At 37.6% G+C, this 27,200-nt stretch overlaps 1 protein-coding gene across 1 annotated transcript; it reads right to left on the minus strand.

Annotated features, from left to right (window-relative positions):
* Positions 1-855: 855 nt before the first annotated feature.
* Positions 856-26,651, minus strand: PCF11 (PCF11 cleavage and polyadenylation factor subunit). Its single transcript, XM_006864976.1, has 16 exons — positions 26,117-26,651; positions 22,332-22,457; positions 20,107-20,295; positions 19,550-19,744; positions 17,438-18,555; positions 16,885-17,065; positions 16,684-16,774; positions 14,057-15,624; positions 11,744-11,840; positions 7,179-7,298; positions 6,715-6,820; positions 4,995-5,178; positions 4,346-4,501; positions 3,606-3,698; positions 3,225-3,260; positions 856-1,976 (listed from the first exon to the last, which is right to left on the minus strand). Exons 1-16 carry the CDS (start codon positions 26,306-26,308, stop codon positions 1,761-1,763), a joined length of 4,668 nt encoding a protein of 1,555 aa, XP_006865038.1. The 5' UTR covers positions 26,309-26,651; the 3' UTR covers positions 856-1,760.
* Between the last annotated feature and the right edge of the window lie 549 nt (positions 26,652-27,200).

The following is a 27,200-nucleotide window of genomic DNA, read 5'->3' on the forward strand; positions in this document are numbered from 1 at the left end:
CTACTTATCCTCATAAATGTCACTTCTGTGAAGTTTCCCTGACACCATGTCTAGGCAATTTGGTGTACGATGACCCCCAGTGAGATGGATTGGCTCAGGATCCAGCACTGTTTCCTTCTGTGCATAAGGTTGCTATGAATCGGCACCGACTCGATGGCACCCTACAACATTTCTCTCCTAGCTATTGTTGCAGAGCTAGTGGGGAGGATAAAATGAGGCAGTCATGTTAAAATTCTTGTTGAAAGCAAAATGGGTTACTTAAGAGTTAATCTATTAAATGGGGATGTTGAGTCGATTCTAACCCATAGCGACCCTGTATAGGGTTTCCAAGGAGCAGCTGGTGAGCTTGAACCACCAACCTTGCAGTTCAGACGGCCTTGCAATCTGGCGCATTAACCCACAGTGCCACACCAGAAGTCCAGCTACCATAAGAAAATACAAGGGGACTTCAAAGGGTTCATGGAAAAATGGAGTTAAAAGTTAATGGAATTTTTCCATGAACTTTGTGAAGCTCCCTCATATATATGTAAACGGTCTGCTAGTGCCTCACACATATAAGTGCTCAATAAACTGAATTTCATTGTTTTATATCCTAAGAACTGGACTGCAAACCACCCTGCAAGAGAAAGATGAAGGTTTCATTTAGCTACTGTGAAATCTCAGAAACCCTGTACAGGGTCATTATGAGTCAGAACTGACTCAATGGCACTTAACAACTACAGAAAGACAAATTATCTCCAAGTGCTTGGCTCACAGCAGATGCCAGGTTCATGTTAGAAAACATTAAAAGATGAAAGAACAGCATTAAAAAGTTACATTCTAAAGTCATACAAAGAAAGAAAGATACAAACGAAGTTTCTTCATCATTCTATTTATTACATATATGAATATTAACATCTCCTGGTATCCATCTAATTCAGTTTAAAACAAAGGAAAAAAGGTTAACCATGTTTCAAATGAACATTCTTACAGATTCCCAGTAACTTAAAAGAAAATGTCTTCATCTGTATTAAGTTGTTTGACAATTTGAAAAAAAAGTCATTTTTTTTTTTTTAAAAAGTCACCAGTAGCACTTAAATATATTTGTTAATCATTTGATGCAATCAGTGTCCATGTTCAAGAATAAGAGCTGCTTCATTAGCTACTTTTCAAAAATGGACATCTGGATGATTCTTCATAGTTGGATACGTGTGTGTGTATTCAAATATGTCCTATTTACTTCCCCCCCCCCCCAAAAAAAAAAACTGGCTTTCCTATTGAGAAAAGTCTACAGTGCTCTCTTACAACCCCTTTTGAAAGATGAAACTAATTTCAGATTTGCTTTTTTTAATCCTGGGAAGCTACTAGAAAAAAATGTTGAGGTTGCTGTTTTAATTCCATTTCCACACAATAAAAGTACAGAAACACTGTCTTTATTTGATGGTGTGCATAAATATTACACTCCATGGATAGCAAAAATATTTTTTATTTATAATTTACAGTTTCACAAGTGAAAATCGTACATTTTTTACACATACAATTTCATTTTGTTAAATTTGCACACATCTACAGAACTTTCACACAACAAGCACCTGAATCTGTGCAGGCAGTAGGAAATGCAAATACTAAAATGTATTTATTAACCAAATGGTAGCTGAAGGCCCTGCCTCAGCTAGACAATTTATATAGATAATAGGTCTATATATACATAAAAAAATTCTTTACCTTCTAGATCAACAGCAGCTTTTGTAAAAAAGAAAAACATACCTTTCTCATTTTATTTAAACTGACTCGACTGTGTCATTTTCTGTTTTAATTTCAGTGGGTGTGGCTATGCTTTCTTCTGTACAAGCTGGTGGGGTATCAATTTGTTCTTCCTTAACATTTGGACTTTCACAGGGTTCCTGCAATTCCTTTTTGACAATGTTCAACATAATGTTCAAGGGGTTTTCAACTGGTGTCTTGCTGGGAGACGGTGTGCAGTCAAATGAAGATGTCTACAAAATGAAAAGCCCCCTAAGTACTCATGAAAGTTCAAACTTATCACTAAGTGACACCTAGTTATAAAAAGAGCCTTGTTGAGGGGCAAAAGAACATACGTAACATACATACATATAGCAACTACATTTGCCTTGCAAACTTCCCTGGGGAAAAAAGTCCATAAAGCAACTAATAAATGTTCACTTCATTTAATACAAACTGCAATGAGCCCATTTCAGAAAAATGACCAGATAATGAGGCCAAAAGAAGCTGGTAAGTCATGCTTCTACTATTTAACCACATACATAATAACATCTGGAGTTCTGGTGTGGCACTGTGGGGGTTAATGCGCCAGACTGCAAAGCCATTTGAACTCCAAGGTCAGAAGTTCAAGCTTACCAGCTGCTGCTCAGAAACCCTATACAAGGTCACTACAGGTCACAATCGACTCGACAGCACTTAACAAAAACAATAACATCTACTTACAAACTGGCTTGAAAGAGCTCATGGAAAAAGCTTCCACTATTTTCTAACAGCATTTTCCCATGAACTTTTTATAATCTCTACAAATCAAAAAAACATCCTGGAAATGAGGCTTTCTGCTCCTACAAAGATGTACAGACTTGTAAATCCTATACAGCAGGGGTGGGGAACCTTTTTCTACCAACATTTTTAACATTTGTGGGCCATACAAAATTACCAACTTAAAAATTAGCCAAACAATGAATTCACCCCTAATGTGATGGCTGGAAATGCAGTTGCCTTGGCAGGGCCAGACCAAATGATTTCAAGGGCCTAGTGTGGCACTGCAGATTATGCTGTACACTGTAAAGTCAGCAGTTCAAATCCACCAGTCATTCCTTAGAAACTCTACACAGGCTTGCTAGGAGCCATAAGAGACTAGATGATACTTAATAACAAATGACCTTAGCACTCGATGTTCCCCCACCCCTGCTCTACAGTATAGGATGGCTATGTGCTGGAACTGACTAGATGGCACTTAATAACAAAAATGACCTAAATATATCTTCCAAACTGCCTCTTAAAACTACAAAATATTCTGAGAGTCAATGTATTCCATTTATATCTCTCAGTAACTAAGATGCCCAAGATACATATCAGATCCCATCATCAACCCTAAATGCTACATAAAAACAGACTAAGTAATAGGATTAAAATAGTGATATTGATCAGTCTCAAAAAATTAATAAAATGAAAAATAAAAATTAATGTAAAGCGTACACTATAGCCAAAAACAAACTTACATTTTGATAATCTTCATAACATGATGGATGATAAATCTGAAGCAAAAGAACAAAGTAAACAGGTATTTACAAAAATCTTATGGGTTGCAAACATGGGAAAACAATTTTCATCCTCTAGGCTAAAATGGATTGTTTAAGACAGTAATCATTTTGATGATGAAATACAAATTCACAAGATCAAGACCTGGGTTTCTTGTTATCGAATTATGCAGCTTCTGTAAAATGAGTATTAACCCAGATAATTCTAAAGATCTCTTTCAACTTAAAGCCATCTATGACTCAAATTCCAATAGCTTGAAAATACAAACATACTTGTTTCAAAGTGGTGACTTAATTTCCATAAAGGAATGCTAACCTTAATACTTTAGAACATAAAATTACCTTTCCATCTACTCTAATAGCATTTTTCAAATGCCATTCTTCTTCCTCTTCATCCCAGTACTGTTCAAATTGTTCTTGACAGATTTCACAACTCTAAAAGAGAATCATAAAATGAAATTATATAATAGAACATGTCATCCCATTAAAGTAAATACTTTGTTAGGTAAAGAAATGAATGTTCAATACATAATACAGATACAAAATAATGCAATCCTCCAGGCAAAAATAATGAACATTTCAGTGGTATTATTCACTCCGAGTAACTACAGTGGTTATGGACTCCTGGTATGGTGCTGAGGGGGTTCATGCACTGAACTGCAAAGTCAGTTTGGACCGCAAGGTTGCTAGTTCAAGCTCACCAGCTGCTCCTCGGAAACCCTGTAAAGGGTCGATCTGGGTTGGAACCAACTCAGCAGCACTTAACAACAACAACATATTATGAAAGGCAAACCAGAACCTAAAAGGGAAATTAAAGAATAAATATGGGCCGCAAGGTCAGCAGTTCGAAACTAGCAACTGTTCCGCAGGAGAAAGATGAGGCTTTCTGCTCCCGTAAAGATTTACAGCCTCGGAAACCCTGTACAGGATCGCTATGAGTCGGAACCGACTCCAAGGCATATAACAACAACATAGAAAATTATAAAATCATTAAGCAGAAAGTAAAGTGGTAGGTTTGCAATTTACTTAAAGGAAGTAAGGGATACTCTTACAAGTAGACAATGTAAACATTTTTCTCTTACCTCAACTGCTCCAGCTGGTCCAGCAGGTACACTTTGGAACTCTTTTTCTTTAGCAGCCTCCTGAGTTTTGAGCACGACCTCTTCATGCACCTTTTCAAAAAACTGACTCTTTGCACGTTCTTCAAGATCCGCTATTTCCTCAAATTCTATCCAGTCCTTAATAGAAGTTGATTAAAAAATATTTCCATTTGCATCTAAACTTTGTACTGCATGTGTTCAATACAATATTGAACACATCATGCTATTTTAAAAGGTAGTCTTCTAAAATGTTTTAATATTGATTATTGAAAATAGTACCTTATCTTTGAGTCCACAACAAATAGCATCATAGTAACTAATGAACAATTAATATCTTAATGTTAATTACCCACTAAAAGTTGCAACTACTAATTTCAACAAAGAAGATTTCATGTATAGTATTTTACAACAACAAAAATACAACACCTTAAGAGTTTTAGTATCTAGAAGAAATGTATGGCCTAAATCCTAACAAAACATTAAATGCATATACATGAAATTTCCTGTAAAAGCTTTCTAGTACTCCACGTGTCGAATTTTATTCAGAAAATTCATGTTATCTCAGCAATTATTTAAACTAAAATTTTAAAATATTATTAAAACCTAGAAAGACCGTTCAGAGGCTACTCACTGTTAAACTGTAGTACCAGCGTCTATGAGTGACTTTTCTGCTAACATCTTTTTCAGTTCTGTTTTGTCGGTAATGCCAGTCCAAGTGATCTGCATATACATCTGTCTGTGACGTTGTAAATCTCATTCCACAAGAGTAACACTGAATACCAGTGTATAGCCGATTTATAACACTATCATAACGTCTATTTTAAACAGAAACACTTATTAGTTTTCATAGCATTGGTTTAAAGCCCTTTTTTTAAAAAAAAAAAAAGCCAATTTCCATATTATAATAATGGTGAAGCCATGGCTTAAACAGTTAATACGTAAATATAAAATTTCTCATAGTGTGTCATGGATTCTGCTAACCTTAACTTTGCGGTGGAGGGGGGGTGGCTGGAGAATGAAATCAGTTGATTGTTAACATGGAACCTCATCCTCCTATGGGTAGGACTGACTGATGGCTGAAGTATAATCACTGTAAGTTCAGCCCCACCAGTCACTCCATGAGAGAAAGACTTTCAGTTCTCATAGACAGCCTGGGAAGCCCTGTATGGAGTTACTATGAGTAGAAATTCACGCCACAGGAGTGGGTTTTAGTGTGTTTGACTTAGTGACTTAGCCCCATCACTTATTTCCTTATAGCTAACAACAGAATTATCATAAGCTCAATAATCAGTTTTGTAAATTTTAGTCTTCATATTTGGGAACAATTTGGTTTAAAATTCAAGTAAGTGAACAAAAAGGGAAATTATTAACTACTAGAAAAATTTTGAAATACAAACAGCAAATCATCTTTGCAAACCAGCAAAGAAAATATTTGGAAAAGTAACTAAATGAGCTAAAAACTGGTTGCCTCCAGCCAGAGGACATTACTGGGTGAAGAAGAGTTCCAGCGGCAGGTGATGATGGCATTTTTTATTACAAATCTATATTTTAAGTACTTTATTATAAAACAGACTCCAAAATACTAATTGTTAAAAGCACTACACAATTGCTGTTCTATTTTCATATACTCAATAAAGATATAATGAATTCATGCAGTAGAAAGTAGCTTTAAATGTCTTTACATAGACTAACAGAAAATTAAAAGAGATGAACCAAAGTTAATGGGGTTTTATCCCTAAAGTAGAACTTGTAGATAATTTTTAATCTTGATTTTATTTGTATTTTCTAATTTTATAAAATGAACATGCATTACATATAAAATGAAAACAAAAACTCATTTTAAATAGTGGACTATAAAAATCTCATCCACTTGACTTCAGAACAATATCAGTAAAGAAAAAGTGATGATTAAGAAAAAATGAAGATAAAAAGGAAGACGTAAGTAGCCACATCCTGAAAACTCCCTGTATTTGCTGTAAGGAGCCCTGGTGGGGCTGTGGGTTAGGAGTTGGACTGCTAGCCACTAGTTGGTAAAAAGATGAAGCTTTCTGTTCCCATAAAGATTTACATTCTCATAAACCCCATAGAGGGTGTCAACTAGTTGGAATCAACTTGATGGCAATAGTTTGGGGATTTTGAGTCTATTTGCTGTCCCAAACACAAATCTAAAACCAGTCATTTTTAAGTGATCTTTAGTCTGAAAACTTGTGTAGTAGGCATATAATAGGGTTTTAAAACATGCTCCTTAAATTTTAAAACAATTAGGGTAAAACAAAATAGTACTAGTATTGTCCACTATTATTAAATTAACTCATTGTTCTTTTTAGCTTAAAAAAAAAAAGATCACATACTGTTTTAATTCTTCAATTGTAAAATTGGTTAGATCTGGAACATCTTGCTCTTCATTTTGATCTTCCTCCTCTTCCGGAGGAGGGGGCACTGTAACTTCACTGACTTCTTTATTTGAGAAGACACATACAAATAAATATTTTTTTAATAGGGAAACATTATAGTGTTACAAGCATACAAAGAAATCTACCCAGTCTATTCAGTTCTGATTTTAAACGTATCTTGAAAGTAAATCTTTGAAAATAAAAGTAAATCTTTGTAAAATTTTATTTCATCAATATTCAAAAATTTTTAAAAGCTAAACTAATGAAGAATAGTCAAAAGTCTGCACGTATTTTCAGAACTGTTGGTTAATTCAAATATGTATCTACTTGCAAAGGTGATAGTTCAATCTTAATATTTTTATCGTACAAATATTTATAACTTAATGAAGTTTTGTATAACCTAAGTATAAAACAATACTTACGTGCTGCAGCTGAATCAGGCTGGGATAATTTGAGAATTCCTGTTTTTAGAAGTTTTGAGAACAATTCATTTACATCCACCTGACTGAGATGATTATCAGGATATGCCTTAGGCAGTGCTCCTTCAAAAAAATAACACTCTTAAATGAAAGTAGAACTTTAAAATTTATCCTAAAACTTTCCCAAGCTTTTCCTCAAGATGTCCTATCAACAATAAATATGACAAAACTGATAAAATATAGATAACTTTAATTGTCTCAAAACCTACAAGAAACCTTTTTCATTTAGGTCAGCAAATCATCACCACTTGAAAATATATTCTAGAACAAATGCTCAAAATTACCACTGAAAACACTGATATTTAAAAAGACATACTGTCTAAAAACAAACAAAACAGTGTTTCCAACTTTTACCTACATAAATTCATGCCAAAGAAAAAAAAAAGACTACAGAAAGCAGAAAACCTCGTTTCCTTCTCCTCTGCTGCAGCTCCAAACTCTATCTAATTTTCTACCTTTCTCATTTTATATTTCTCAATTCATCACATTAGAGGAGGTCCTGGTGTGGCACCATAGGATAAGCACTGTATTGCTAACCACAAGTTAGTAGTTTAAACCCACCAGTAGTTCCTGAGAAACCCTACTTTGGGTGGCTGTAAATTGGAAAAGACTTGATGGCAACTTAACAATAAAAACCACTACACTGCTGCTGCTGTTGATGCTGCTATATGCCGTCAAATTGGTTCTGATTCATAGTGACCCTGTCAGTATAGAGTTTCTAAGGCTGTAAATGCTTAGAACGGAAAGCCTCATCTTTCACTCAGAGAGGCTGGTGGATTCAAACTGCTGACCTTGAGGTTGGCAGCTCAATGTGTAACCCACTATGCTAAGAAAACTCCTTAAATTCACATTAATACGGTCATTTTGTATAGGTGAAATAGAGCACACACAGAAGTCTAGCGAAAAGAAAAAACCCTAAGTGGACGTGTACCCTCGTTCCCTTGGCTCCATGACCTGACAATCCAGGAAAGCTGATGCAGGTAGATAAGTCACATTGCTTACATACAGTACAAGGGGGCCTCAAAAAGTTCCTGGACCCTCAATCACCCTTCAGGTCTTTAAACAAACTACCCTTGTGGTCCAGTTTTCAGCCATGCAGTAGATAGGTTCATAAGGAGGAAACAACATACTAAGGTATGCTCACCATGGAGTGGTTATCATTCAAAATCAAAAGAACAATATATACCTAAGGACAAAGTTGAGAAGGAACAGGAAGGTGGGTGGAATGCAAATAGGAATCACAGGGAGGAAGCGTGATAGCTTATTGCATGAAGGGGATTTGCAACCACTGAGATGAAACAAAGTGTGATTTACTGAATGAAAAACAGATGATCTTGTCTTTAAGCCTTCACTCAATTCACAATAAAAAGTTTAGAAAGAAAGTTCATGGAAAAATTTCATTATCTTTTAATTCCACTTTTCCATAAACTTTTTACAGGCCCTTCATATACCCTGCACCTACTACATACAGCCTTTGCTACAGACTATGGTCTTGTAATTAATCCTTTAACCCAATGATAAAAATAATATTATAATGTACTGACAACTATGCATCTCACTACACCTCAAAAAAAAAGTTTTAAATCACTAAAAATTCCTCTCAATTCCTATGTGCAAGAATTCAATTTGCATCCACAATACATAGAAATCCCTGCTGTGCACTTACTTAGTGTGTGCCTTGCACATAAGTTATTCATCTTTAGAATGAATGTATATGAGGGAATTTCAGAGTTTATGCGACAATTCCATTATCTTCTCTATCCAATTTTTTCCAACCTTTTTACAGTACACTCATACCTGAACAAATAAACCAACTTCTAGTTTAACGTTTAAATTTCATTGTTGTTTATTGCTGTCAAGTCAGTTCTGGCTCATAGCAACCCTGTATAGGGTTTCCAAGGAGTGGCTGATGGGTTTGAACTGCCAACCTCGTGGTTCCCAGTTCAGTGCTGATCCTACAGCGCCACACCAAGAATCCTAAATTTAATTAGAATTAGCTATAAGAGGACTCTTGGTATGGCGCTGTAGGGTAAGCATTGGACTGAAAACCACAAGGTAGGCAGTTCAAACCAACTAGCCACTCCTCGAAAATCCTATACTAACTAGGTCACTATGAGTTGAACGGACTCAACAGCACTTAACAAGGAGTCCTGGTGTGGCATTGTGGGTTAATGTGCTGGGCTGCAATGTCGGTTTGCACAGCAAGGTTGGCAATTCAAGCTCACCAGCTGCTCCTTGGAAACTCTATATAGGGTCGCTATGAGTTGGAACTGAAGCGACGACACTTAACATGTCTAAGAAGACACCTGCTGTGGCACTTTGAGATCAGCACTGGACTGCAAACCACAAGATGAGCAGTTCAAACCCACCAGAAACCCTATACAAGGTTCTCTATGAGCTGGAACCGATTCGATGGCACTTACTAACAACGACAACATATGTCCAAGAGACAGTCAAGTTCAGTGGTCAAGACAGCATGATCTCTGGAACCAGACTCGTAGCTGGAAATGGCCACTTTCTAGCTGTGTGGCATGAGCAAGTTATTTATCTGTATGTCTGTTTTTTTAATCTATAAAAGGATGACAACCACAGTTCTTACATAGAGTTTTTATAAAGATGATGTGGATTCATATTTATAAGGTGCTGTATAGACATTACAAATAAATAAATCCTGCTAAACTAACAAAGCTCTTTGAAGGGTGGGGTGGTGTCCATGTCCATCACATTGGTTGACTCATGGTCACCTCATGAATAACAGAAACATGGCTTGGCCCTATGCCACCAGGATCATTGGTGTTCTTCCATTAATTCATCCTAGCACAATGCCTGTTGGTGTTAAATGCCATGGAGTCAGTTTTAACTCACAGCAACCCTGTAAAGGGTTTCCAAGGAGCAACTGGTGGGTTTACACCTCCACCCTTGCAGTTACCAGTCCAAGTGCTTATCCTATAGTGCCATACTAGGACTCCAGGACAATATCTACAATACAGCAAATGATCAATCTATGTTATAATGAATAAATGAATATGGGTATATTTACCACTAAGATATCTTTTACATTCAAATTAGAGAGGGATCCTTGAGAAAAGATTAATATAGAGCACAGTATGTACTGTGTTCAGGGAAATAAGGGACTTCTCTAACACTTATGTTTGTATATATTCATGTGCAACTCAAGATTGTAAAAAGAAAATTTGCAATTTTTGTACACTATATTTTATGCCACTTAACATAAATAATTCTATACTCAATAATGACAAAACCTGGATTCTAAAGGAATATATAGTCCCAGGCAAAAATACTGACACCATCATCTCCTGGTAACAGAAGAAAAAAGTGAACCTCAAGGAGGATACTTGCTCATACCCCGCCCATCAGATGGAAGACTGGAGATCTTAACTTTGGCCTTCTTATTTTATAAAGGTCTCAAATTCTTTCCTTCCTTTTCATTATAGTAACTTTTTTTTTTTCAATTAATCATAATTGCCCATCAAGAAATTAAAAGCAAAAAGCTTTCAAACTACGTGAGTCAATTTCTTGGGATGATACAATTTAAGAGCAAATGCATAAAATGGAGCCTAAAACATTCACTGTTACTTCAGAAACCTTGGAAAACTTCCTAAATTTGTAAACCAAGTAACTCAGTGAGCTACACTAGATCATGTTTCTAAAGATGACTCTTTGATGTTTCTAAACTAAAGCAAACACCACCACTTTTTGGTCAAGCTATTTCTTAATATACTAATATGGCATAATTTTATGAAATCACCATACTTTTTATACTTCCCATTCACTACATATTAAAACAAATTCATTCCTAAAGTCCTTGTAGCTAATTGGTGTAGTTAAGCCCCACCCCATAACAAGAAAGAGGACCTGGCTGTGAAATCAGAAGTTTTATTCTACCTCTCTTTTAACCTGTTCGATACAGTATCCCGGGACTCCTGGTATGGGATAAGCACTGGACTGCAAACCCAGAAAGTCAGCAGTTCAAATCCATCAGCTGCTCCTCAGAAACCCTATACAGGGTTCATTATGAGTCAAAATAGACTCGATGGCACTTAACAACCACAACAAATACAGTGTCCCCTGTAATCACTTAATGTTTACTGATCATAACACAGAAATATACAAACGCACACTCATATTAAACAATGAATTTTTGTTTTGGTTTTAGCTTTGCTTTGTCCATTACTTAATATTCTAGCTCAACACAAATGTAACACTCACTCCATCCCCAGCTTTTACCTAGTAAGTTTCCTTTTCTGTTGTAATCTACAAGAAGTTCTGGCTAACCATTTCTGATTGCCAATAGGGTCAGTATGACTACACAGCTACAATGTAAACACTCAAAAATAGAACAAATAGAACATTTCAACCAGATTTAAATTCTCTTACTTTAACATGCCCTATCAATACCACAATTTTCTAAAACTGACAAAGTGAGTTACTCACCAAACCAATAATTATTAGTCTTTTGAAAATCATAAAATTCAGAAAAAACATACCTGAAGGGTTCTGAACAAATGCTCCAGGATTTTGTGGATGAACTGGTAAAAATTGTCCTTGACCAAATGCTACTGGCTGAGCAACACCTGTGAGAACCTTTAAGAAAAACCTTGGTTTTAAAAGCATTTCCATAAAATTAATATTCTAGTCATATAACCCACTGTCATTAAGGCTGTAAATATTTATGGGAACAGAAAGCCTAATTTTTTTCCCATGGAGAGGTTGGTGGGTTTGAATTGCCAATCTTTCAGTTAGCAGTCCAGTGCTTATCCCACACCACTGCTACCCACAAAGTCAACAGTTCAAACCTACCAACTGCTCTTCAGAAACCCTATACAGGGTTGCTATGAAGTGACCCAATTTAAACATATTCACAGATGTCAAAAGACTTAATTTCTCTAAGCTAATAGAGACTTAGAAAGTGAATTCTTAACAGTTTCACTGAACCAGTGAAGGCTTCGAAAACAGAGCAAGCGGATATGAAAATTTGTTGAAAAGTTTAAGATATCATGCAAATAAATATAAGGTATCTATTCAAGCTCACCAGCTGCTCCTTGGAAACCCTATACAGGATCGCTATGGGTCGGAATCGACTCGACAGCACTTAACAACAAGAACAAACGACACTATAGGAATAAGCACTACGCTGCAAACCACAAGATCAGCAGTTCAAACCCACCAGCTGCTTCTTGGAAACCCAATATGGGGTAGCTATGAGTCAAAATCAACTCTATGGTACTTAGCAGCAATAACCAATTAGCTGTGTGACCTTACTGTTACTTTATCTTACTGCTTTCCCTTATTTTACAAATGGAAGTGATATCCAGAAACATGACCTATGCACAATCATAGGGGACTAGTTAGGAACAGAATTGAGGTCTGAATTCCTGACTCCTTCCTTTTCAGATGTCAAAAGCCTGCTTTAATTAGCAATCTGAATTCCAAGTGATTAGTCTCCTTAGCCATCTCTTGGGAAATTATTAGAAATGTGGTACAAAAACGACTGTGAAAGATATCAAGAGAATGTTAAACAGTAAATATAAAAGTATGCTTAAAACCAAGGATCTCATCTGTACACATGCACTCAATTCACAATAAAAAGTTTTAAAAACACTAAGATTACTATACAAATAAATATTCATTTATACAACTTGTTCAGTATCCATGTGACTTTTGTTATCTGTATGCCTTAGAGTATCCATCAGTTACAGTTTATTGAACTGCCAATCTTTCAGTTAACAGTGCAGTGCTTATCTTACACTATTGCTACTCACAAAGTCGGTGGTTCAAACCTACTAGCTAGAACGATAGAGTATATCTAACTAGGCAACCAGTTGTACTTCACAAAATATTAGATATGAACAGAAGATTGCTTTCTACCAATAACACTTATAATGCTTTTAAAATCTTTCTTATTTTACACTTTCTTCCATATAGCCTTAGGGAGCCCTCATGGCACTGTAGGATAAGCACTGGACTACTAACCCCAAGATCAACAGTGCAAACCCACCAGTCACTTGAAGCTTTCTGATCGTGTAAAAATTTACAGCCTCATAAACCCTAATACAGGGTCGCTATGAGTTGGAATCGATTCAATGGTAGTAGGTTTGGGTTTTGGGTCCATACAACCTTACAATTATCAAATTAATTTGCTCTAGGAAGAATGTTATCAGCGCCTGGAAAAAAATTAATGAAGCACAGAAGAATTTCAGCAGGTAAAAGCAAGCATTCAAATATTAATCACCAATTGTAAACACATTGATTTAAAATAATTTCAACACTCATTTTAAGCAGTAATATATAACAAGTGTGAAAGAATATCAAAAGATGACTAGATATGTTTAGATTAGCATGAATATAGTTGGGAAGCAAGTAACAAGTCTTTATTAGTATCAAGCAATTTGATCTGACTGGACTGACTGGAAAGGTTATGAAAGTAGGAAGACAAAAGGAAAAATAATTTGGGACAGTAAAAGTATGGATAATTTGTTATGTGCTTAACTCAGGTTTTAAGTTCTTGGCCAAAGAAGTGTCTAAAATACCAATAGCAACAATATGGCTACTTCAAAGTTTATCAGTAACTTCAAAGCCTTAACCAAAGAGAAGACATTGATTTCTCAGGCAAAGCTAAGATTAGTTTGGATTTAGGTTGCAAATTTCAGCCCTAAAAATCTTTCATCACACTTTTCTTACAATACTGGGTTTTAAATAGACTAAAAATATCTTTCCATTCTATACAATTATCTCCCTGAACATCTTGTTAAAATCCACAAACATTAAAATGTAACATAATTTTAAATCAACAAACTTACCTGTTGAGAGGCCTGGATATTTCCTACTGTTAATGTTGCAGGTAAATTGCCAAAGTTTCCAAATTGAGAACTCTGAAGATTCTTTTCATCAAAAAAGTGTCCAGAACCTCTGTTGAGGGGATTTGAGAAACTCTGGTTTCCAGGGCCATGTGGTCCATTAAAATTTGGTCCTTGAGGTGAATCAAATATTTGTTCCTGTCGTGGGAACTGTAGTCCTTGGGATGGGGCATTAAAAGCAGTGCCAGGTGGATCATTATATGGACCGGTCTGATTGAATGATACTGATTCAAGTCTTTGTGAAGGGTGATTGTCAAATCGTGTGCCTTGAAGACCAAGAGGAATATCAAACCTCGATGCTTGCTGGTGTTGTGGACCATCAAATCTTTGAGGTACACCCTCAAATCTTGGTTGAACCTGCTGTCCAGGTGGTCCATCAAACCTCTGTGGGCCTGGCTGACCAGGAGTTCTTTCAAATCTAGGTCCAGGCTGACCATGTAATCCATCAAATCTTGGCAAAAGTGATGGCTGACCTGGCTGACCATCAAACCTTAAAGCATGACAACCTTCAAATCTTGGGCCACCTTGACCCAAAGGCCCCTCAATTCTTAGGCCACCTCCTGGTACAGAAGGACCCTCAAACCTCATTCCACCTCCTTGTTGGACTAAAGGTCCTTCAAACCTAATCCCAACCCCTGGCTGACCATGTGGACCCTCAAACCTAAGGTTCCCACCAAGTTGATTATGCTGGCCTTCAAATCTCAGACCAGTTACTGACTGGCCATGGGGACCCTCAAACCTCATTCCAACCCCTTGCTGTAGCAAGGGGCCCTCAAATCTGATCCCACCTCCTGGCTGACCATGAGGTCCATCAAACCTAATTGCAGACCCTGATGGACCATGACCTCCCTCAAATCTGAGTCCACCAACAGGCTGACCTCGTGGATTATCAAATCTCAGAGAACCTACAGGCTGCCCATGAGGTCCTTCAAACCTTAGACCACCCACAGGTTGGCCACGATGTCCCTCAAATCTGAGACCACCCACAGGCTGACCTCCTGGTCCTTCAAAACGCAAACCACCTGCCGCAGCCTCAAATCTCATACCAGGGGAAGCTTCAAACCGAAAACCACCTCCTCCTGCTTGACTGATTGGCCCTTCAAACCGCAGAGGTGTTCCTACTGGCCCTTGAGGACCATCAAATCTTAGAGGGCACCCACCTCCTAGCTGACCTTGTGGGCCTTCAAATCTCAAAGGGCCTCCTCCCCCGATTTGTCCTGGTGTCCCATCAAACCGAAGAGAACCTGGTGTAGGAGGTCCATCAATTCTAGGGGTTAATTTATTAGGTCCTTCAAAAATCATCTTGGCTGGGCCATCTCTAGTTACTGATGGCCTACTAGGTCCATCAAATAACGGCCTGTCTTCAGCTAAAGCCGTAAGTCGCTGATTTGTATCAAGGCCAGCAAATCTTGATGCTGGACTGTCTACAAATGGTTTATCCGAATCTTCATATCTAGGTCGTTTTAGTGGAAAACGATCGTTGAATGGAGATCTCTGCTCTTCTCGTACACCTTTTAAAAAGAAAAAAATATTTTTCCTAAATCTGAATTTATATTATTTTCAAATCTTTTTTCTATAGTCATATAAATGTTTATAAAAATTTAAACATAATTATCTCACTTTAAGAGTCCTGGTGTGGCACTGTAGGGTAAGCAGTGGACTGCCAATCCCAAGGTCAGCGGTTCAAACCCACAAGTGACTCCTCAGAAAACCCTATTCAGGGTGTCACTATAAATCTGAACCAACTGGATGGCACTTAACAATAATCTCACTTTTTAGAGGGGAAGCAAGACATACAATCAGACAATAAATAAAATAAGAGGATGGCCTCTTAAAGTTACATGCCTGGGTAAAAATCCCCAACCTAGCAATTTAATAGGCGTGTAACTTTGAGCAAGTTATTTAACCTCTCTGGTCTTTTTTCCTTTCTGAAAAATGGGAACAATACATATTTCATTGGATTAGTGTGAGGATTAAATCAGATTACATATATAAACAACCTAGTAAAATTCCTGACCCACTGATGACCTCATAAATATTAGGTCCCTTCCCTTCCCTTTCCTTAGAGGGAAAACAAAAGTCTCAACAGTCACAAAATTCCATCCCCACTTAGCTTGTCCATTTTCCCTTCACTGCTGTGTGATTCAATAGGCATAATCTGATTTAACTTTTTCTACCTTTAGCAGAGACTTGCTCGTCATGTCTTCTCCGGCCCTCATGGGGTGAAAGATTCTCAGCATAAGTACGACTCCCAGATATAGGAGAAAGACGTCTTGCTCTTTCACTAAATTGTTCTTTTCTGTCAAACTGCGCTCCACTATTCCTACTTGCATGTTTACTTTTGGATGGCTCACATTCTATTCCAGACAACAAGGCATCAGTCAAAGGGTAGTCAAAAATATCAGGATCTAAGAGATCAAGTCTTGGAAATGAATGCTGAACCTGTGTCCTTTTCAGTTTTGCTTTATGTTCATAGTAGGTTAATTCAGCATCAGATAAGAGAGGTTTCTTTTTTAATCCACCTTTATTTTCTTCTGTAGGACTATCCCGTACATTGCATCTATGTTTACCTTCTTGATACTGAAATAGTTGTCGAATTTGATGAACGACAACAAGGAACTCATCCTGTGTAATTTCACCAGATGCTAAGCGTTCACTCGTCTGCATAGGGGTAATAAAATAAAATTTAATATTTTAAATATGAAAAGTACTTATAATAAAAATGAGATAAAATTAGCCAATGATTACATGAAATTAATTATAGTAACTACCTTTTGAAGTAATTCTCTTTTGCTTGCAAGAGTTAACTCTTTAGGAATCTGAAGATTGGCATCTACACTTAATCGATGCTGCTGCTTTGGGGTTCGAGGTGACAAGATTCCTTTAGTACTTGACCAACTTTCCCTGTGCCTTAGGTGAGGAGACTTACTATGATCATCACCCTGTTGTAAGCTGAAACCATAAGAGCAGTTTGTTAAACTTCAAAATATTTTTAAAAATTCAGAACTACATTTAGGAATCTGGTTAAAATGGAATATATGTAATCATTAAATGATTAAGAAGACACAGGAAATGAAATTAGGGAAATCATATATGAATTCTGATTCTGAATGTCCTGGATGTACAGCCTTAAGTAGATTATTTTTTTAAAACTTCAGTTTCCTGATCTGTAAAATAGGAATAATAGTGTTTAGCCCACAGAGATTTAAGAAACAAATCTAAAAATAAAGTACTAATCACAACACACACACCCAATTGACATTATTCAACTAATCTTTTTAAATATACATATCATTCTATTTGATTAGCAATGTAACATCATACCTTTTATTTTCTTCCCAACCAGATTTCCATCTTTTGGTAGACTTGGAACTTTGCCAATTTTCTACGTTCTCCTTTGGTTCAGTGCCTGACTTTATAGAATGCTGATTTGCAGTTTCTTGTGGTCGTTCCTCTTCAGTCTTTTTTATTCGCCTTGGATCTCTAACATCCTGTTTAGTACTTCTCTTAGCATTTCTTTCATCCCTGGAAGTTGGTGTAAACTCTTCTATATGGGACTGCTTAGCTCCTGATTGGCGAATCTTTCCTGTTTTGGGAGTCGAGGTTGGAGACATACTCCTTTGCCTTCGTTTGGGTGACCGTCTGTCTCGTCTCTTTGGGGAATGTATAATTGGTGACCGAGACTTGGGTGATCGTGATCTTGATCGCTTTCTAGTACTTGATCGTCCTGGTTTAGTCCCCTGTTTTTCGGATTCTTCTGTTATTGCATCCTGTTTTTGTACAATGCCATTTATGATTTTATTTCTACTCCCAACCAGTCTATGTTCGGATGACTTCATGTGCTCATCTTTATCCTTTTTATCTGTAGCTTTTCTCTTTTCTTTTACATCATCATCTTTGCCATCAGTCTTATCCTGAAGATGTTTTTTCAATCTTGGATCTCTTTTGCTCATATCAGACACCCTCATGCTTTCAGAGTCCTGATTTTTCAGGTCTTTTGTATGGGATAATTTGTTTTTCAGAGGTGATGGTGATTTAGATTTAGATTTAGATTTAGAATCAAATTGATCAAGTTCTTTCTTGATTACTTTTTCACCTGATTTACTTTTTTCTTGTTTAGATGAATTTATTTTCTCAGAGGGTGCAGTTTTACTTGGTTTAATATCAGATTGGTTCAATGTGCTCATTAGGAATTCTTTCCTGTGACTTTGATCTTTTCCATGAGAAGAATGTTGGCTCATCCTATTAAGGCGGGGATCTCGGTTAGTTCCTTTCAAGTCCTGAATTTGTAAGGATGGACCTGGACGGCTTTTCTCAGGTTGCACAGGAATCTGATGGGAAGCTTTAACTGTCAAAGGAGGAATTTGTGGAACATGTAATTTGGATGATGCTGATCCAGGACCTAAGTTAGATGTCTCTTGTTGAACACTAAGAGAAACAGCCTGGAATACATAACAAATGTTCATGTTAATACTGCAAAATTCATAGATTAATCAAAAAATTAAGAATGCTTTATTCAATAAATCCATTTACTCAATATTGTATTTATGTTGTCTATTTCTAAAATGTAAGTGGAGATTGCAATGAAAAGTACATGTATTTTCATGGCCCACTGTTTCGTACTAGTACTTACTGGTACTCCAGCAATTTGAAACAACCAGCTGCTCTGCGGGAAAAAGATTAGGCTTTCTGCTCCCGTAAAGATCCATAGCCACGCAAACTGACACAACAGCACTTAGCAACAACTACCCATCTTCTGAGGTTTTATAATGTAATTCTTAAACAGAATGGGAGGATCCTCCCTCTTCCTCATTATTTAGGACTTTTAAGTCAGATTGCTCCTCAAATATTGCAAGGTCACTGTATTCCAGCTGCACATATCATTCAGCTAAATTTTGAATCATAAAATTTAGTTTCCCCCAAAGTGGCACTGATAGAGAATTGAAAAAGTCTGCCTACTTGTATATTCTCACTCCCCAAAAACCGTACGTGCTGAGTAAAATAACTTAGTATAGTATGACTGCATTATATGCAAATATGTAATCTTTCTGGCCTCTTTGTGATGGTTTTTCTTCCATGTTTCTAAAAGCCTGGTTTCTACTCATGAAACCCATACCCCAAAAAGCTATGCAAAAACATTCACAACATACCTTCTTGGAACTGAAATATTAAGTATTATTGATATAGTTGTTATAAAGACTATAGTGCTCTCCTGTAACACATTTATCTACTAGAAAATTATTTGGCAGACAATATAGTACACTTTAAACATAAATTGGACAATAAAGATATAAAAATTTAGTCTCATTAATACACCTTCATTTGCAAAAGGAAAGAGTAGATAGAGTATATTCTTGATAATTAAGATAACGTTTTACCACAACATTTATAATACTTCCCTATTTGGAAATAAAATACCAAATTTCCTCTACTTACCAATTGTGCCTTAGCTTGTTCTAGCTCCAGCTCCAGCTTTTTCTGCTGAAGTTCTAACAACTGTTTTTGTTTTGCCAGTAACTGCTGCCTTATTAGTTGTTCTTGGGTAAGATTCTTTTGTATATCAGGAACAATTGGAGGAGTGGATATACTAGGGGAACTGACCACTGTGCCAGGAGTTGATGGCTCCTCAGGCTATAAGAAAAAAATAATTTAAGAAAAATATACAAGAAGAAAAGATAAGGGCTAACTAAATATGTAAGTTATCTGCTTAATGCTTAAATATTCTTTATAATTGGCCAAATCATATTTAAAGCATGCAGAAAACCTCATTCTGGGGCATAAAACTCAAAAATGTACATTATGTATTATCTAAAATAAGCTAAACATACTTTTCAATGAACTTTTTATCTGAGAAAAAGAAATATATAGGTCTGTATTTTAAAACTGATTCTCAACACAAGGTTATTCTTATATTTTTGCTTTCTGGCAAGACATTTTAAAGAAAATTTTTGAGTTAAAACTATTAGGTATATACCATTCACATTAACACTTACCGATTTATTTAAAAATTTAGGATTCACATGGATACTAGATGTATTCACATTTGGGGGTAGAGGTTTAATAGGCCAAGCAGGATCTAATGAATTGACTCTGACATCCAATGCATAAAGTTTCTTCAAAGGGAATATTTCATCCCATGTGGAACGTAATTTAAATAAACTTTTTCTAGTATTTTCATCCACCTAGAACAACAGAATAATTCTATGGCTTGTTAAGTTACTATAGAATATTTATATTCTATAAATAATTCTTATTCTATAAGAATAAGCTACATATATCACTGCTCAACTACACATATAGAACATTACCCTTTCAATAAATATATACAGTAGTAATGTAACAATTAAGGTATATTCAGTTTGCAAATTTGAAGTTAATAAAATTTTCCCTCAAAAAAAAAAAAAAGGGTGATTAAGTTTAATCATTACCTAGCTTTCATGCAAACAAGCAAATAAACAATTATATTGAAAACAAAATATTTCCACACTTTAGGACTTTGTGTTAATAATACTAGTGATCCCTTACTCTGGACAAAAAATTGAAACACAATAAAAAATGGTTTACTTGATAGCTTAAATTTTTATTTATATGGTACACTAAATTAAGATTTTTAAACTACCTCAACTAATCTTCTATACAATACGGTTGGTACCAATAAATAATTTATGGTATGAAAACTATAATCATTGAAATTTCCAAAATCTTAAATCCACTGATCACCTTTAGGTTTATGTAACTCATCAATTTACTCTTGTGATGAGCACAATAAGATTAAAATAATTAGCCATGAGAGAAACCTGGCACTTGGGAAAACTAAATTTAGATTTTCTACATTGGGATTAATAAAGCCTTAACTGTACTAGATTCCTGAATTATTTACTACAAGATAATTTTTAGCAACTGCAGTTAAAAGTCCAGTAAAAGATGCTACCACTCAACTGAATTTGAACAAACTGAAATTGAAACCAAATTGCTTAAGCTCCCCCAACTTTTATCATCAAATTGACTTTTCCTTAGGCAAAAGCCTAAGGGAAATAAGGTTTAGTAAAGGAGCTCTGTTAGCGTAGTGGTTACAAATCTAGCTGTGCACTGCAAGGTCAGCAGTTTGAAAATACCAGCTGCTCCCCAGGACAAAGATGAGGCTTTCTGCTCCCATAAAGATTTATCTAGCCTCAGAAACCCTGTACTGGGTTGCTTTGGGTCGGCACCGATTCCATGGCACTCAACAACAACAACAAGGGTCTATAATACACTATTAAGAATTCCTTATTGTTATTTGAAATAGCTTCCCAAATTTCTTCTGCATTATTTCTTAACTAAGAACTTGAGAGGAAAAAAATAATTGAAGTAGAAACTAAACATTTTCTGTTCTAATAAATAAAATCTGATACTAAATATTTAAAAATCCCAAATCTATAAGATTTCCAGAAACAATGAATGCATTTTCTAAAATATAAAAACCACCACCAATTATTTGTTAGAATACAAGGATTCTTTCACTCTAACCTCTCAAAAATACCCTTCTGTTCATGTGAAATACAAACCAGAAAGTTGCCTAGCAAATCTCTTAGCCTTCCTAATAAACTAGTAAACAGATAAACAGATACAATGTTATAGGAGGAATTTACACCTCTAGGTATAGAAACTAACAAATCTTTCTTCTAAACACAAGAATTAAATATTTCTAAAACAACCTAAAGCAATTAACCAGTTTACCATTCACATTTCAGATTCACATAGCATATACTTGTACAAAGTAACAAAGAAGGAAACATTTCCAGAGGGAAAAAAATCAAAATCACAGACACTTGCTGATTATCAATCACAGGTGGAGACACCCTCCCAAGCCCCTCATATAAATATTCTATTCAACATTCTAACACCATAAATTTGACTAATTTTTAAAATATTGATAGTTTCAGATCTTTTTGCCCAGATTCTAGTGACGGACGTACCGGATCTTCAATCAAATGAACAAACCGAATTTAAAAAAGCACAAATTAAAAAAGCAAACCTATTCTTTAATGTATACTGTAAAACCCATAGAGTCTACTTTAAAATATCTAATATAAAGCACTTTCTCTAAAATGGTACTTACTAATGAAATATCTGAAAGAATAAAACATTTCACCACCGCCCAAGAAAACCCAACACAAAGGCAAGTATTTATTTAATCTGGAACACTTTATAGTTCAAGTATTTCTAAATGCATATATACCTTTTCAAACACACAAATAAATGTTGCAACTAGATTTTTAGTAAAGGCAGTGAGATACTCTCTTCCAACATTTTTCACGATAGAATCCATAAGGTACATAACAGGAAGCTTCTCTGAGGAAGGAGCCTGAAGTAATAAAAAGAAACTGAGAAGTTTAGTATGATGAATTACCACCAAAAAATTACTTTTTTCAAGTGTTGATTTTTAAAACCTCTAATACCGACCTCTATTTCTGGTTGATACTATGTACTCTTGAATTGATAATAATCTTTATGAAATTTAAGTGTTCAAATTCTTGTCTCTAAAATTGATTTTTGTTGAGCAAAATAAAACAAGCTCAGAATTAAAGGAAGAAAAAAAATCATCTCTAGTAGATTCATTTAACATTTTTGGAGTTTCAGGTTCATGTGATAAAAAGGTCTGTTTTAAAGTGACCCAAGTTTTGGGGGGAGAAGGGGTTGGGAGAAAGAAAAATTATTTTCTGTAATTCACGTGTAAGCTTTGTGACCCATATTAACCTAAAATGGTGTGCCTAGACTCATGACATTTTCAAACTTCTGGCAGAGACCGAATTTCCATAGGCATTTTTTATATGTTGAAGTCTATGAAGCTTTTGTTACCTGTAAAATCATTAGGATTACTTCTCTATAATCCAAATGAACAAAGAAATTAAGTACACTTCACATTTGAAGTTAATGGCAAAAGACTTTTAAACTTGCACGTGAACATGCAGGAAGGCGCAAGTCTGTTACTGATACAAGAAAAACTGGATGGAACAGCAGCTGAGTCATGTATATCAGGTTGAACTTGACTCTGGAAATGAGGATTTGTCCTGAAGGTTTTCTTCACAGCATGGGCTCTCCGTTGAAATGTTTTTCCTGACAAGCATAAACCAGGGAATTCTAAACTTGTGCAGAGCCAGTGTGGTGATGTTGACACAGGCAGCCCTTTCCAAAGCAAAAAAAAATAATGTTGCCCCAGTTCAATCGCAATGTCTACCCATCTCTGGCTTTTAGAAGGCACAGCAAGCTTCCAGAAAGCATCAGCAGGTTCACAGACTTGTTCAGGAGCATTTAAAACGCACTATATAAACGAAGTGTCAACTCTGACTCAACGAGATCACCCATGATTTTAAAAAAATACTAAGAAACTTAAATTATCCCCATTTACCCCCTCCATGTGTATAGGAATCTTATCCCCAATCAACATTTACCCATAGCTACATGTAGCTAGGGCAGGATCAAAGTTCTGAAGCACACATAAAACCAACTGCCCATACAAGTGTGTGGAAGTGCTCTTGCTTCTGTTAACACCTTTACAACGAAAGTTGGCTATGGAAACCTTTGAATAACTTTGTATGACAAACTTTAACGACACTATCATAAGGCCACTGCATGTGGGTAGACTATTAAGTACCAACATGTCCAATGCTTTGAGACTGTCTTTACCCTTGCCATGTTATGTTTTAGACCACTTTTTAATCGTACTTATGAAGATAAACAGACATTTTAAAACTAAAATCTGTTTAGTAGGCTACTATTTTGTTGTAACAAGTGAAGTCCTTATATGTAATATTCTTCTGCTACTGCTGCCTCATGGGAGTTAAATTAGGTGTGAATTCTTAAGTTTAGTAAGGATGAGATGCTAGAGTAAGGACACAAAACATTCGCCTCTAGAAACATAAAACCAAGCCAGTTTGCTACCAAAAGCTGGAAAATCCCTCCCCTCACCCTAACCCTCAACCCCAATTAATTCCCCAAAGTGACGTTTACATCCTTTCCTCAATATGGCTTTACAAAAATAACCAGGAAAAGTGTGCCAAGAAATTCCAGCTTTCATCGGCAAATAGCCATCTATTTTCACCACTCTGTGTAGCAATACACAAATACAAGTTTTAATGTGGTCATTATATTCAGCATTTAGTTTTCAGTTCTCGAAGGTCTTCTGGATCCATTAAAAATCAGCAAGGAAACTGGAGGGTCCACAGAAGCTGCTAAATACTAGGCTTTGTGGACTAGTAATCATCGCCCCCCCAAAATAAAAATAAATAAAAAGGGATTCAATGTCAAGTTAAGCCTTGAATAAAGCAAAAACTAGTCTTCATGTCCAACATGTTTGTGACATCAAATTAAAAGATGTTGAGTATGAGAAATGATCCATTTTAAAGTCTCATACTTTTAAAAAAGAACAATAGTTGTTTTACACAGACATTCAGAGGAAAAAGTGAAGACTTGTATTAAATAATCAGATCGAGCATGACAGGCTTGTTGGGAGCTTTTTTAAAAAATATAAAAACAACAACAAAAAAACACCAAGTTTTGTCCTCTTTAAAGCAAGATATTGAAAGGACGACCAGAAACCGTGTTATCTTGTGAATCGATTTAGATTTACCCAAAAGAGTGGATGGAACCTAAAGAATGAACCCAAGTCACTTAAAGACTTTTGTTTAAAACACACAACCACGTAGATTAAAAAAAAAAGTCTTGGAAACAGATTCTACACCTTACAAATGTAAATAAAAAAGACAAATACATATTTTATATGTTTTATTCACAAATTTTATAATACCAGTCACACATTTCAAAACCATTTATTAAAGAGTCAGACCACTCAGTTTTACACTAGACAGAAACCGCCTCTAAACAATGTATTGATGGTGGTTGTTGTTAAAGTGGCCTTTTAAAAGGGGTTCACTCTGCTAAAAGGAGGCTCATCCTGAGTGTGCAAACACTAACGAGGAAAAACTAAACCGTAAGTACAAGCTTGCAAAGTAACTTAAAACTTAGTAATGGGAAGCTATGAAAAACTATGATGACTTAAATTTAACAGTTACTTTACTTAAGTGACATATCACTCCCACAAGGAATCCAGAGAAGAGGAGGACTACAGGGAAACATAGGGTGGCAGAGGACCACGTTTATAAAGGGGTGAAGAAATGCACGTCTTCTCTGTCAGGGAAGGGAGGAAAGAGAAAAGAGGAGGAGGAGGAGGGGCTGAACTTTTGAGAAAACCTACAAAGTACTTGTTACCCACAGGGCCAGCTCTCCACCTACAGGTCGAAGGATCAGCTCTCCTCCCCACCGCCCCAGCCCCACCCTCAGCGCCGATGGCCCCCTTCTTTGTGGGCACCGCAGACCCTCGCCTAGGCGAGTCCCCCAGCCCTAAGCGGGGCTGACGGGTGGAGCAGCTGCCTGCTGGCAGGAGCGCTCTCGGCCCTCTCGCATCATGTGCTTTCCAGGCGCCATGTTGGGCTCCTAACCGGCGACTGCTCGGCTCGGGGCCGGTGCCCTGCTCCCACCCCCCCAGCAGCTCGTTCCCAGGTCCCCCTTCACCTCCTTCCAACCACAGCGCTCAGGGAGCTCCAAGGGCACTGGGGGAAAATGGGATCGGAGCCATTCCACACCCTCCTCGGGGGTCAAATCGGTGCTTTTTTTAACTCTTGCTTCCCCAAACCACAAACTACCTTCAAGTCCGTCCCACCCCCCAACCCCGCCCCGCAACCCAAAGGGCTCCATTCAAAGCTTGTGTGTGTCGGGTATACAATGCGGTGGCCTAAATAGGGACTTGGTAAGCGGAAGTGGGACTCCACCCTTTATCCTCCCCACTCCCTCCCCCAAAGAGAGGCCCACGCTCGAAGCCTGGCCCAAAGACCGAGCCTGAGTGGATCGGGAGGGTTGGAGAGAAGGAACGCTGTCCCCCTTTGGATGGAAGCGAGACCTGGGATGAGGCTGACACTAAAATCAGGGAGTATTAGAAGAATAGGAGGCTGCGGGGTGTATAAAAACCTTGGCGGTTTGGGCCTCGATGAGAGAGACGATCTCCTTGGCGAAGGGCAGGTTCTCCTCGGCTAGAATGGTCAGCATATTGATGTGCGGTTTGCTATTGAAGGTCAGGTCTTCGAGCGATGATTGATAATCCCGACAGGCGTCCTCCCGGGCCCCCGCAGCACCGGCCTCGGCCGGCGTCTGCTCTGACATTGCGTCGCGGCCCCCCTCCGAGGTCCGCCGCCACTGAAGCTGAAGCCGCTCTCGATATCCCGCCTCCCTACCGACTCCTCTTCCTTTCCCCGGGTCTCTCGCGGCTCCGGCTTCACCACATGCTGACCGCGGAGGGGGGATGGGGGACGACACAGGGGGAACCTCGGGTCTGAAACGCCGCCGTCTCACGGGTGATCTTCGTCAACTTCCAGCCGCCACAGAAGCTTCTTTCTCCACAGACACAAAATGGCGGCGGCAGTGGCGGCTCCAGCTCCGAAAATGTCTGTGTTCCCAACCGCTGCGTCGTGCGAAATGAACTAGGGGAGGGGAAATGTGCGGTAAAGGGCGGGGCCACTGATAAAACCAGACGTTATTGGTTCGCCTAGCAACGTCATAAGTCCCGCCCCCGCCCCTTCCGCAGGACGTCTTGGCACCTCCTTCTTCCCGGTCTCCTACTCAGGCTTTCGCAACACCTACGGCTCAGAAGTGCAGTGGAAAAGACGGCCGCTCTCATTGGCTGATTCATATGTGACTATTCGGTCATTTGTTACCATAACAACCCATTCAGGCAAGCCAATCGGCCTGAGAAAGGCTGTTTCGGAGCCCCAACCCAACCGGTTTAAAGAAAAAACTCTACCGTCCCTCTTCTGTCCCTCCCTCTGCAGTCCCTCCGCCGCTGAGCGGTTCCGTCCATCATTCTCCTTTCAGCCTGCCCTGCGGGCCGCGGTCGTGGGGGAGGGCCTAAGGGAACGCAGGCTTTCGGCCGGGCCTCCCCAACTAGCTGCTCACGTCCAGGTGTTCCCCGGAGCTTTTGCGGATCCAGCCCCATGGCCGCATCCCCTCCGGGAATTGTGACCTGAGAGGGAGGCTCTGAATATACCCGGAAACTCGG

Source organism: Chrysochloris asiatica, unplaced genomic scaffold (genome assembly GCF_000296735.1).
Source record: "Chrysochloris asiatica unplaced genomic scaffold, ChrAsi1.0 scaffold00074, whole genome shotgun sequence".
NCBI lineage: Eukaryota > Metazoa > Chordata > Mammalia > Afrosoricida > Chrysochloridae > Chrysochloris > Chrysochloris asiatica.